The following is a 12,491-nucleotide window of genomic DNA, read 5'->3' as shown; positions in this document are numbered from 1 at the left end:
CCAGCTCCTTCCACCCCGCGAGGCCATGTGGCTCCTCTGAGGCCATGGCCAAGGGAGGCAGGGATAAAGGGGAAAAGGCAAAGGCCTGCTCACCTGGCTGGACCAGGTATATCTCCGTCCTGGCTCTCATACAATTCCAGTCATAGCGGACCTCCCCACCACAGCCTTTTTAGGGGTGCCATGGTGGGTTCCACCACCTGACACAGGTAGTGTGTGTGCCCCCCTCCTTTTCTCTACCCAGCCCCTGCTTGTGGCACTCACTCCTGCTCTCTGCGCACCCACTCTGGGCTCCCTGCAGCCCAGCAAGCAGAGTCCTGCCGCATGACACGAATCGGCCCCCGCCCTTACCCTGCCTTCGCAGCCTGCTCCAGCCAGCTTCTCTCGGCAACAGGCAGGCCCCACAGTCTTCAGATGGGTCCCCAGAAACGCAGGAGCGACTATAAAGTCCTTCCATCTTCGGGTTGCAGGATCAGCACCCAGGAGCTTACAGGTTTCTGTCACTCAGGGAGCTTCAGCCAGGGAATGAGAGATGCCCGCTCTAATGGCAGAGCACCCCAGTCTCCACGTGGGATTCTCTGGGTGCCTCCCTGACTTGAGATGGGGGACATGGCTCCTTCACTTCTAAAAGAAGGAGGTGGGGAGGAGGGGTGCCTGGGTCACTCAGTCAGTTAAGCGTCTGACTCTTGATTTCCGCTCAGGTCATGATCTCATGGTCCGTGAGTTCGAGCCCCCTCCTGGGCTCTGTACTGACAGTGCGGAGCCTGCTTGGGATTCTCTCTCTCTCTCTGCCCTCCCACCCCCCCACTCTCTCTCTGTGTCTCTCTCTCAAAAGAAACAAAATAAAAACTTAAAACAAAAAAAAAAAGGAGGGGAAATGCTTCTGGATCTCTATTCCTGAGCACCTCCTCAAAGGAATCTCCTCCCTAATGAACCTCCAGGCTTCTCTTCCGTGGGTGGGAGGAGTGTGACGGATAACCCAAGGGTTTGCTCCTGGAGAGGCCGCTGGGACCTTTCTCATGCTTCTCCTTAATTCTGAGGACACTTGCCGTCCTGGAAGTTGTGGTGGAAATTCTGAGACACAGAAGTCCTGATCTTTGTCTTGTTGATGATTTCTGTCATGCATTTGGGGCCCCTTGTCATGAACGTCTCTCTCCACTGCCTTTGGGACTATAAAAATGAAGTCAATATTCTTTCCTTATGTCTTTAAGTCTTATTTTTTACACTTAGACCTTTATTATATCTGGAATCTACTTGTGTAAATAGGATGCTGGGAGTTTAACTTTGTTTTCTTCCAAATGGACAGTCAATGACATCGGCATCATTTGCTGCAACAAAGAAACACTTATTATTTCACTGGACTTCCAGCTTTGTCACATGTTAAGTTCTTACACAGACATGGCTGTTTTTTTACTCTTCATTTTGTTCATTTTCCTTTTGATTATTCCTCTGCTGATATGACATGGTTTTGATTACAGCATGTTTATAACCAGTATTGATATGTATATTTTAGTTGGAGCGATCAGGCTTTTAATATCTGGTGCTGTGTAATATCTTTTCTTGCTAAACTTTTCCCAATTTTGTCAGGTTTTACACATTTACTCTTCCATGTTAACTTTTCACATGTTGCTTAGTTTAAAATAAAAGTTGATTGGGGGCGCCTGGGTGGCTCAGTCGGTTAAGCGGCTGACTTCAGCTCTGGTCATGATCTCACAATTTGTGGGTTTCAGTCCTGTGTCAGGCTCTGTGCTGACAGCTCAGAGGCTGGAGCCTGCTTTGGATTCTGTGCCTCCCTCTCTCTCTGCCCACCCCCTGCTTATTCTCTCTCTCTCTCAAATAAATAAACATTAAAAAACAAATTAAAAAAATAAAAGTTTACTGGAAGTATGGTCAATTTACACCCTAATTTGCAAAGGGATGACATGTTAAAAATATTGAGTCCTCTCATCTAGGAAGATGTATATCAGATCCAATGACCTTCAATAACAAGGCATCTCTGTAGAATATTCCAGGCCTCCTGTGGACAGATGCGGAGCCTTTCTTTGTGTGCAGGAGACAGGCAAGGAACCCTTTCACAACCCTGCACCCATCCCCAAAGCCAAATTCTTTGTGTCCTCCTGCTCTGCAAACAGAGGGGATTTATCTTAAATAGAGAGAAAACTACCATCAACTTGCAATGACCTTTGTCTGTGTGAAAGTTGCCAGAAATTCATGGTGCTAAGGGCTCCCATTTACTGAGGACCAGGTATGCACCAGGCATCTGAGAGCTTTACAGATATTAGGGCTTCTAATCTTTGCAATCTATCGGTGGAAGCGGACATTAACACTCATGCTTGATGAAGAGAACACTGAGGCTCGAGAGGTTGAATGACCTGTAGAAAATTCTCCAAGCTTCCATGGAAACAGGACAGCCCAAATGCAAAGCCCTTCACTTCTCCACCTCGTAAGCCTGCCACTCCCAGCCTGCAGCAATGGGTGCAGTTCAGGATGATTCCCGAATCCTTCTAGATTTATTTTCCTTTTCAAAGTACCGTCTCTTTGAGTGGATAGCAGACGTAAGCTTGAGGATGATGTTTGATCTCGCCCCAGGCAGTAACTTGTGCTTTGCCCGGGGCCAACAAAAGAAGGTTGGAGGGGGCAAAGCCGTGTCAGCCCTGGATGTGCCCCTCGCCCTCGTTTGCCCATAGAACACCCACATCTTGGACACAACGCTCATTGATAAGCGAGAGTCTGTAACTGCTCTTCTCCGGGAAGGTCTTTGCTTAGGGTCTGGGAGACGGCCCCGTGAGCGCACCAGCCGTGGTTTCTGCGTCTTCACTAGGAGCTCTAGAGGGTCTTAGTCCCTTGGAAACATCCCCACCCCCTCTCATCTCAGGGACCAGGCTGCCATCATCACACTCTATCCTCTATAGCATTTTTACAGCTGTGTTTTAGCTGGTCCCAATCTAGGTGGGGTGCCCCGATGTGTTGTGCTAGCTGGCTCCGTTCGAGCAGGGGGCCTGCTGTCTGGAGGGCTCCTCGCGTAAGAGACTCAAGTACACAGAAGGTGGCAAGTTGTTAAAATGGAGCTCTGCTCGCCCGCTCTCTCCCAGTGTAGCGACCTTGATCCAAACACCTATGAGGGCGTCTGGTGATCCCTCCCCTCTTGAAAATACTAATAAGAAAAAAAAGAGAGAGGGAGAGAAACTAAAAAAGAAATTCAGTGGCGTCCCTAGGTTTTATGCTTGTGCGCGTTTACTTCCAGCTCGGTCCCCGACTGACCGAATTTGTAGCCTAACAGGTATTGCTGCCCTAGCCCTGAGCGCCCTCGAAGCCCCCCGCGGTTCCAGCAAGTGGGTGCAGAGTCCCCCGTCCCTGGACGGAACATGCAGCCCGTTCCAATTAAGGCTTTGTAAATAATGTTGCAAGAAACCGTTCCGTGCGCATAGCTCTTCATTTTTTATCTGCATCGGCTCCCGGGAGAGAGAGAGCCCCGAGCCAAGAAAACGCGCATTTTTCGCTGGTTTCTATTCTGCACTGCTTATTGCCTGTTAGCCCCCGGCTGAATCTCTCGCTTCCCCTGGTCCTTTTCTGGCTAATTCTGTCTCCTTCCGGCTTCCCTTAAGCAGCTCCCGTGTTCAGCGGCCAGCACGCGCTGGTTCGGGGCTGGGCATCCAGACGTCACCTTAGTGTGAACGTCCGCCTCCTCCGTCCCCTCTCAGGGCCAGCTTCATTGTAAGACGGGGACTGGCTAGCTGGAAGGGCAAAAGATACAGTTTAATCTGGGAAGGTGGAACTCGGCGAAACCAACGTTTTGCTTTCAAACAGAGGAAGAGAGCGCGAAAGAAAGCGAGAAATCGTTTTGTACCAAATGTTAAGGAATCCAATAAAAATCTTAAAAAAAAAAAAAAGTTTCCAAATGCCTTTGCCACTGGGTTATTTTTAGGCAGAAGGGCTTTAATTATACGGGGCCGCCCCCTCGGGCCGGGTGACCTCACCGTAAACACCGAGCCGAGAGCTTCCGGACGGAGGCGGAGCCCACGGAGCTGGTCACCGAGCGGGGGAAGCCACCTGGCCCGGGGGCGGGACAGCCCGTCTCCCCGGCCTCTGGCGCCCCCTGGCGTCATCAGCGGGAGGTGCAGGCTGTGGAGCGACGCGGTGCCCTAGCGCCCCGGGCTGGCCCCCCCAGCGCTCCGGCTCCTGATATCCTTCCAGCTACAAACTGGGGGGGGGGGGGGGGGGGGGGGGAAGGACGAGCCCACCCAGAACCCGAGATCTCCGGGAGCCCCGCAGGCCTCACAGCCGCGCAGCGGGAGGAGGGACTATTTGAACTAGAGCAGACTCCAGGCCCTAGCTTGTTCGGATGGGGTGGGGGCTGGGGAGGGAACCCTTAGAGAAGGGTCTGGACAGAGTGAGGGCGGGTGACCCTAGGCTGGGTTGAGGCGGGAGGGCAGCTTGGGGGCTGAGGTTGGTGGCCCCGGGGTGACAAATACTGACACATTCCTCCGGAAGGCTGGCCTCCTAGGCGCTGGTTGGTCTCTTGTCATCTCTTCTGCCTCCCGAGTGAGTTAAGGATTTGCCTTGATAATTTCCCCTAGCAAAGCTACCCTCCGGTTTGTTCGGATTGCTTTTCTATGCTCCTTTGCCTCGGACCCTTGTCTCCCCTTTTTGTCTTGGATCCCAGAGAGAAACCTGGACACAGAGGGGCCTGGCTACATTTATGCGCACTTCGTATGACGCTGGTTGTTGTGACACTTCTCAGGGGATACTGTATTTTCGGCCAGCTCTCTGTGAAATAAAGTTTTAGTCCCCTGGTAAAGGCATACTGGGCAACAGGGCGATGCTTTTGATGAGTGGAGAGGGATGTTCCTGTACCCCTGGAGAGTGCAGAGGCAAAGCTTGGCTCCGCAGCCCTGACCTAGAGCCAGTCTCTTGGGAAGCCGTGTCCCCCCCGCCCCCCCCCCCCCCCCGGGGTACCTGCTTGCTGGGCCAGCAGAGAGGAGGGCTCCTTGTCAGGGCGGTGAAGGCAGCAGCCTCTTCCTTCCCAGGCTGCTTCATTCCTGGCGCCTGGACCAGGATGTAAGAAGCCTGTTCTTGAACTTCGGGCCTCTTAGGTTTAGGGGCTGTCCAACCGGGCTGGCATAGGGGAGCGCCTGTAATGTGTTCCATGCTTGTCCCACACCTGGCTGGCCCTCCCTAAAGCAGCAGGAGATGTGGGTCACACCTACAAACCCCCTGCCTGTTTCAGAGAAAAACTGGTTCTGGTTGGCAGGGAGAGGTGCATTCTGGGTAGCTTCCCCCAGCAACTCCTGGTGGGGCTACGCAAGACCGGAAGGCAGTCTCCACGCTCCGTGACCACTCAGGGCAGCACTATTTCCTGGGCAAGGGTCTAAAGAAAGAGGTGGAGGGGACAGGGCTGCCACACAGCAGTTCAGTAATAGCCCTCTGCACTGCGTGTCCTCCCCTTCCCTGCCCCAAGGACACTACCTGAAACCTCACGCATACTTGATGCTTCTTCCCGCCTCAGAGCCTTTGCACATGCTGTTCCCTCTGTGTGGCGTGCCCTCACCTCTCTGACCACCACCACCTCCATTAGTGGCCTTGTTTAGTTTCATTCTTCCTTCAGGTCCCAGCCCAGGGTGCGATGGGGTCAGAGTCCCTTCCCTACCCTAGCAGCCTTGCCTCCTGCCTGGTCATTGTCCAATTACTTGTCTCTTGTCTCCACTGGATTCCTTGAACACAGGAAGTTGCTCACTATGTCATCCCAGTGCCCAGAGGTATCAGACATAATAGGTGCCCAATATAGTTTGTAGAATGAACCACCCTACACAGTGGTAGTTAGTGCCGAGTGAAAAACACCGGCTTAAGGTCTTCAGGAATTATGGGAGATCAGGTTAGGATTGAGTTCAGGGGGGCTGTTGGTTTTTGGAGCCTCCTTTCTGTAGGCTTCCCTTTCTCTGTCTCTGCCTCTCTGTCCAGCCCCCCTGCTTCTGTCCTCATTTTCCATCCAGAATGCAACTCTGCTGCCCCCTGGGGTTTTTCCAATCACCCAGTTACTCCGAGCAGTTGCATTTTATCAGCAAAACACGGGACAAGGGTCATGCTTAACACAAAGGGAATTATTCCTAAGAAGTTTGAATTGAAGGGCTCCAGAGAGAAGGGTTTTCCCCTAATCCAGGGGTGGGCAGACGTGGCCAAATCCAGCCTGGGCCTGTTCATACATGGCCTGCAAGCTAAGAATGGTTTTTGTGTGTATAAAGCTTTATTTAAAAAGTCGAAGCAGTGACAGAGCGCAATGTGGCTCACAGAATCCAAAATATTACCTTTGACCCTTTACAGAAAAAGTCTATTGTCCCCTTGTCTTACAGATGGGAACACTGAGGGATTGCAAGATTTCCCTAAAATGGCACAGATGAGCCAACATTGGGGGGAACTTGAATGGGCTGGTGGAGAGAGCACTGGATGTGGAAGTCAGATGACCTGGGTTCTGGTCCCACCAGGCTCTTGCCTAGTCTTCTCTCTGGGCCTCAGTGTCACCCACCTTTATAACAGTGGTGACTCTAATCTTGCACTCAGGATGCTTCCGGTGGTACTGCCTCTCTGTGATGGTGACAGGCCACGGAGGAGATATTTCGGGCTGCACTGACCTTCCAGCAGTATTTGTCACCACCAGGCTATGAACTTCTCCACCTGAGAACAAAGCAGTATGTCTGTATTTCTGGGGCAGGAGGTGGCTGTCCCCAAGTCCCGCCTGATTCATGCCTTCTCTTTGGTCCTTCGCCTACACAGTCCCACCCTCCAAACCAGAGTGCGGCATCGAGGGAGAGACCATCATTGGGAACAACATCCAGCTGACCTGCCAATCAAAGGAGGGCTCTCCTGCCCCTCAGTACAGCTGGAGGACCTACGACATCCTGAACCAGGAGCGGCCAGCCCCACCAGGTAACAGGGAAGACAGCGGGGAAGACAGGTGCCCCCGCCCACCCCAAAATGCAGGTGATTGGCTGAGGCTGACCAATCAGGCCCCCCTGAAGGCCGTCCCTTTCCCCCACCCTGCAGTCAGCCTTTGATATCTTGCAGCATCTCTAAGTTAACTCGTGATAATACCCATCTTATAAGTTGTTGTGGGAAATAAAAGTGACTCGTGTAAAGCACTCAGTGGAAGCACATAGTAAATGTCCATTTGTTATCTTCATTTCCCGCAACTCAATTCTCTTGAATGAGCGTGTCTGGATAACCACTCTGTGCAAAAGCACCGAGGAGAGGAGGATTTTAATTTTGACTACGGTCATGTCCTGAAGTATACATTTGAGGCCCCCGGTCTAACTCTATGGCTCCACCCAAGGGTGGGAATTTCTCATACCCATTCCAGATCCAGGCTGGTCCATCTCAGATTCCACTGAACCCCAGCTTCCCAGACCTGGCCCCCGTTTATGGGCGTGCCCACCCACATGACCAGGTCCGCTGTAAGGGTCCCACATTCTCAGAAAAGGAGACGGTAGGTTCAGCTGTGGTTGCCTGGAGACCAGCTTTGTACTGGGAAGCTTGGTATTTGACCTTTGGTCAGGAAACAAACTGAAAAAAAAAAAAAAAAAAAAAAGTCCCCCGTCCCTGGGCTCAACATGCAGCCCGTTCCAAACAGGAACTTCAGTCCTGACCTCGACACTTTGTAGCTGTAAGTCACTTACAGCCCCTCTGACACTTATCCTCATCTGGAAAACCAGGATGATCATTATACCACCTTCCCTGAGGGCTGTAAGGAGGAGAAGAGGAGATCCCATGTGTGATAGTTCTGAACATCCTTGGTAGACCCCACCCCAGTCAGCTGAGCGTCAAGAACTGATGGAGTAGGCATTGGGGTATCAGTGAAGGAGGGAAGGGTAATTCTGGGGGCTAGAGCACTTTAGGGGAGGAGGTTCTTGGAAGGTTGAGGGGTGGGCACAGGCCCTGCAGCCAGGGAGGATCTTGAGGGTCCTGGATGAGAGGTGGCGGCCCGAGCTTGCGGAGAAGCCATAGGATCGGGGTTGGGGGGGACGAGTGGAAAGCGGCCGGGAACGGGAAAGCTAAATCTTGCCAATTCGACGTCAGTGCCCCTGGGAGACCAGGGTTCCTCGGTGGGGAAATCTCTCTCCAGCAGGAGCCCTGGGAAGTGGGAGGCTGACTTCCCATTGCGTCCCCCTTGTTGACCACAAGGTGCCGCCACTGCAGCGGAAACGTTAGCTTTAGCGGACTTTCAGAAAACTGTGCTAGGTCCTTTCCAAGAGGAAAAGGGGCTTGGGAGCCCCAAGTCAGGATAAGAACAGGTCTTGTGGCACTGGATATGCACTGGTTAATCCCAGGGCAGTTTCTAATGTCCACCGTTCCCTTTGAGGAACAAGGTCCGGAGCCCAAAGCTGGCCTCTGATAACGGGAAGGTCCTAGGAGACACTCTGAAGTCTTCTGTCCTGATCTGTCTGCAACGTGCTGTGTATACCTTACACGTAGACCGCAACTCTCACTCTGAAGCGTGGGATTCTGATAAGGGCTATAGACCCCCTAAGTATTCCCAGGGTCATAGAGCATTTCCCAAAGTGTGTTCCTTCTAGATGTCTCTTAAAAAAAAAAAAAAAATCGGGTTAGTTTACAAAATAAGACCATTAATACTATAACCCCCATTATTTTTTATTTTTTATTTTGTAAATGTAATTTATTGTCAAATTGGCTTCCATACAATACCCAGTACTCATCCCAACAGGTGCCCTCCTCCATGCCCATCACCCACTTTCCCCTCTCCCCCACCTCCCATCCACCCTCAGTTTGTTCTCTGTATTTAAGAGTCTCTTAGGGTTTGCCTCCCTCCCTCTCTGTGACTATTTTTTCCCCTTCCTTTCCCCCATGGTCTTCTTTTAAGTTTCTCAAGATCCACATATGAGTGAAAACATATATCTGTCCTTCTCTGACTGACTTATTTCACTCAGCATAATACCCTCCAGTTCCATCCATGTTGCTGCAAATGGCCAGATTTCATTCTTTCTCATTGCCAAGGAGCATTCCATTGTATATAGAAGCCATAACTTCTTTATCCATTTGTCAGTTGATGGACATTTAGGCTCTTTCTATAAATTGGCTATTGTTGAAAATGCTGCTATAAACATTGGGGTCCAAGTGCCCCTAGGCATCAGCACTCCCGTATCCCTTTTTATGGGCGTAACGCCCATTTTATGGATACGCGGTGCTCATTAGCATATTAGAAGCTCTAAGAGTTGTGTTCTTCAAAAACTGATTTAACCCTCTCTTGATGATGTCTAAAATTGGTAGGTCATGGACCCCTTTCTTAGCACCGTATGTTAATGTCACATGTAAGCAATAGTCCAGAAAACACTCAGAGGGATATGAGACTATAGGAGAGAAGAGGTAGCATTTTATAGAGAGTGAGCATCCAGAAATACTGCTGTGGGTTTCAAGGGAAGAATCTAAAGAAAGTGCATGGGGAAAGATTGGAAGAAAATAACCCAAATCACCAGCTGTTATTTCTAGCTGGTGAGATTATAGATGATTTTATTTTATTCTCTGCTCTTTATACCGGCTTTCCCTGCCCCTTCGGATGAGTTTAAACTCCCTTACTGTAAACCCAAATAGCATTTCCGCTTTGAACTCTAATCACCCTGTGGTCACCCTGGTTTCACATCTACCATTTTCCTACCAGGAGGACACAGACCCTCCTCGTCTTGTTTCGAGCTGATGCGAGCAGCCTCTGAAGATTTTCTGGACTGGACTGAATTGAAATAATAGCTTAATGTCATGTACAAAGTCTTATAACGAACATACGTTGTTTCTAGAATGTATATGTATTTTTGAAGACAACTGTCAGTTGCTCCAGGGAGTTCTAGACCTAAAACAGGACTTTTGTGACGCTCGGTCATTTCTTAATTTTGCTACCTTGGGCAAGTTCCTTAGCGTCTCTGAGCCTCCAGTTACCTCTGTGACACTGGAGATGGAAATATTTGGTCCGCCGTCCAGACACGATTGTTAAAAAAAATCGTAGGAAGTCGTCCTTGAGGAAATCTAGCGGGTAGCACATCCAGACCCGGAAAATCCACACCAAGCGACTATCTTGCCAGAGCGTGGAGGTGGGGCAGGGGCTGGTCTGGACACCAGGAGAATTGGCAAGAGATAAAAGCTGGTGTGAATGCAGGACCAGATCTGTGACCCTGTGATCATATTAGGAAGCCCGGACTTGCTATTTTTCTTTTAAGTTTTAATTTCAATTCCAGTTAGTTAACATACAATGTTATATTAGTTTCAAGTATAAACTATAGTGATTCAACAATTCTGTACAACATCCAATGCGCATCACCACAAGTACACTTCTTAATCCCCATCACCTCTTTAACCCACCCCACACCCTCTTCCCTTCTGTTGACCATCAATTTGTTCTCTATTAATAACAGCCTGTTTCTTGATTTCTCGCTCTCTCTTTTCGCTCATTTATTTTGTTTCTTTTTGTGTTTCTTTATTTTTGATAGAGAGAAAGAGAGACATACAGAGTGTGAGTGAGGGGAGGGCAGAGACAGAGAGGAAGACACAGAATCCAAAGCAGGCTCCAGGCTCTGAGCTGTCAGCCCAGAGCCCGATGCGGGGCTCGAGCTCACGGACCACGAGATCGTGACCTGAGCCAAAGTCGGGCGCTTAACCGACTGAGCCACCCAGGCGCCCCTCATTCGTTTTGTTTCTTAAATTTCAAGTATGTGGAAAACAGGATGGCGTTTCCTCAGAAAGTTAAAGTATTTACCCAAAGAATACAAAAACACGAATTCAAAGGGATACGCGCACCCCTACGTTTATAACAGCATTGTTGACAAGAGCCAAGATATTGAAGCAGCCCAAGTGTCCATTGATTGTTGAATGGATAAGAAGAAGTGATACATAAATATATATATATATGTATACACACACACACACACACATATATATATATATATATATATATATATATATATAAAATGGATAATGGATTATATATATTGGAATATATATATATATATATATATATATATATATATATATATATAAAATTCGGCCATAAAATGAATGACATCTTGCCATTTGCAATGGGTGGACCTACAGAGTGTAATGCCAAGTGAAATAAGTCAGAGAAAGCCAGGACCTGTTACTGGAGCTGGTAGGCCACCTCTGAGCAGTGCCGTGACTAGATCCTGCTTGCCGTGTCAGATGTCTCCTCTGGATGAAACGGAACCACCTGGTGGCAGCAGAATCTTATGAGGTTGACTCTGCAGCAAATTAGACGGAAAGGTCTCTCACTCTCCGCTCCAAACAGCAGTTATGATGAAGCGTCTTTGAGGACAGGAAGTACGTGTAAGCATAAAGCTCTCCCTTTCCAGGTGAAGAAACCCACAGGATCACAGATTCAGCAGGACGGTGTCTCATGAGGACAACTGGACCATTCTTGATTTCTTTTTTAAAACAAATTTTTTTTTAATGTTTATTTATTTTTGAGACAGAGGGAGACAGAGTGCGAGTGAGGAGGGGCATAGAGAGAGGGAGACACAGAATCCGAAACAGGCTCCAGACTCTGAGCTGTCAGCACAGAGCCCGATGCGGGGCTCGAACCCACGAACCATGAGATCGTGACCTGAGCCGAAGCCGGACGCTTAACCGACTGAGCCACCCAGGCGACCCCATTCTTGATTTCTTAGAGACGTCTCCCATGAGTCCAAGCTAAGGGATTCGGTTTCTGAAGATCATAAAAGTGGTTACAGCCACATTTTCTACTTATAAAGCATTTTCATGTCATGCCTAACGTATTTTATGTTTCCTGAGCACTTGCGATACACCAGGCATTCTGCTGTGGGCTTGTATCGATTAGTACCTCATTTTACGCTCACATTTACTGTGTGCGCTGCGGATTATGACTATTTCCATTTGAAAATAAAGAAGCTAAGGTTCAGTGCACCTAAATTCCTGGGCCAAAGCCGCAAACTTAATCAGTGGTGGAACCAGGCTGCGAACCCAGGGGGTTTGAATTCTAAACACTTCAGAGTTGCGCTTCCTGCCTGCATTTGTTCTAGAAGGCCCGGAGGTGGACATTTTGTCCACCTTACGGACGAGGCTCAGACAAGTTCAGTGGCAGTGCTTGTATCCACCTAGGAATTCAGGCTTTCGAATTCCCAGCTGTTTCCACTGAACTGCGTTGACCGGTCTCCTCACCCTGACTGTCCTTCCTTCCCAGTCACAGGCCAGACTTTGTCTCTGAAGAACATCTCCACAGACATGTCGGGTTATTACATCTGCACCTCCAGAAATGAGGTGGGGGAGAAGTCCTGTAACATCACTGTGGCTGTCAGACCTCGTAAGAGCAGTTTGGGCGTGGGGGGAGGGAGAAGGGTAAGGGGGGTGGACGAAGCCCAGGGGATCACTGGCTTGGGGTGCAAAGAGGCAGCTGAGAGAGACCCTGTGGAGGTGAGTTGGGGCAGCCTCTTTAGGGTCACCGGCTGGCAGGGTAGCTGGGGTGACCT

General features: G+C 49.7%; 1 protein-coding gene across 1 annotated transcript in view; it reads left to right on the top strand.

Moving 5' to 3' along the window:
* GPA33 (glycoprotein A33) overlaps positions 1-12,491 on the top strand; it is a 38,489-nt gene that overhangs the window by 23,500 nt on the left and 2,498 nt on the right. Inside the window, exons 4-5 of the mRNA XM_042925867.1 lie at positions 6,766-6,918; positions 12,206-12,325. Of these exons, the coding sequence (XP_042781801.1) occupies positions 6,766-6,918; positions 12,206-12,325 (273 nt within the window). The remainder of the gene's footprint in view (positions 1-6,765; positions 6,919-12,205; positions 12,326-12,491) is intronic.

This window comes from Panthera leo, chromosome F3 (genome assembly GCF_018350215.1).
Source record: "Panthera leo isolate Ple1 chromosome F3, P.leo_Ple1_pat1.1, whole genome shotgun sequence".
NCBI classification, from domain to species: Eukaryota; Metazoa; Chordata; class Mammalia; order Carnivora; family Felidae; genus Panthera; species Panthera leo.
Note: the sequence above shows the minus strand (reverse complement) of the source record. Positions and strands in the feature narration are given on the sequence as shown.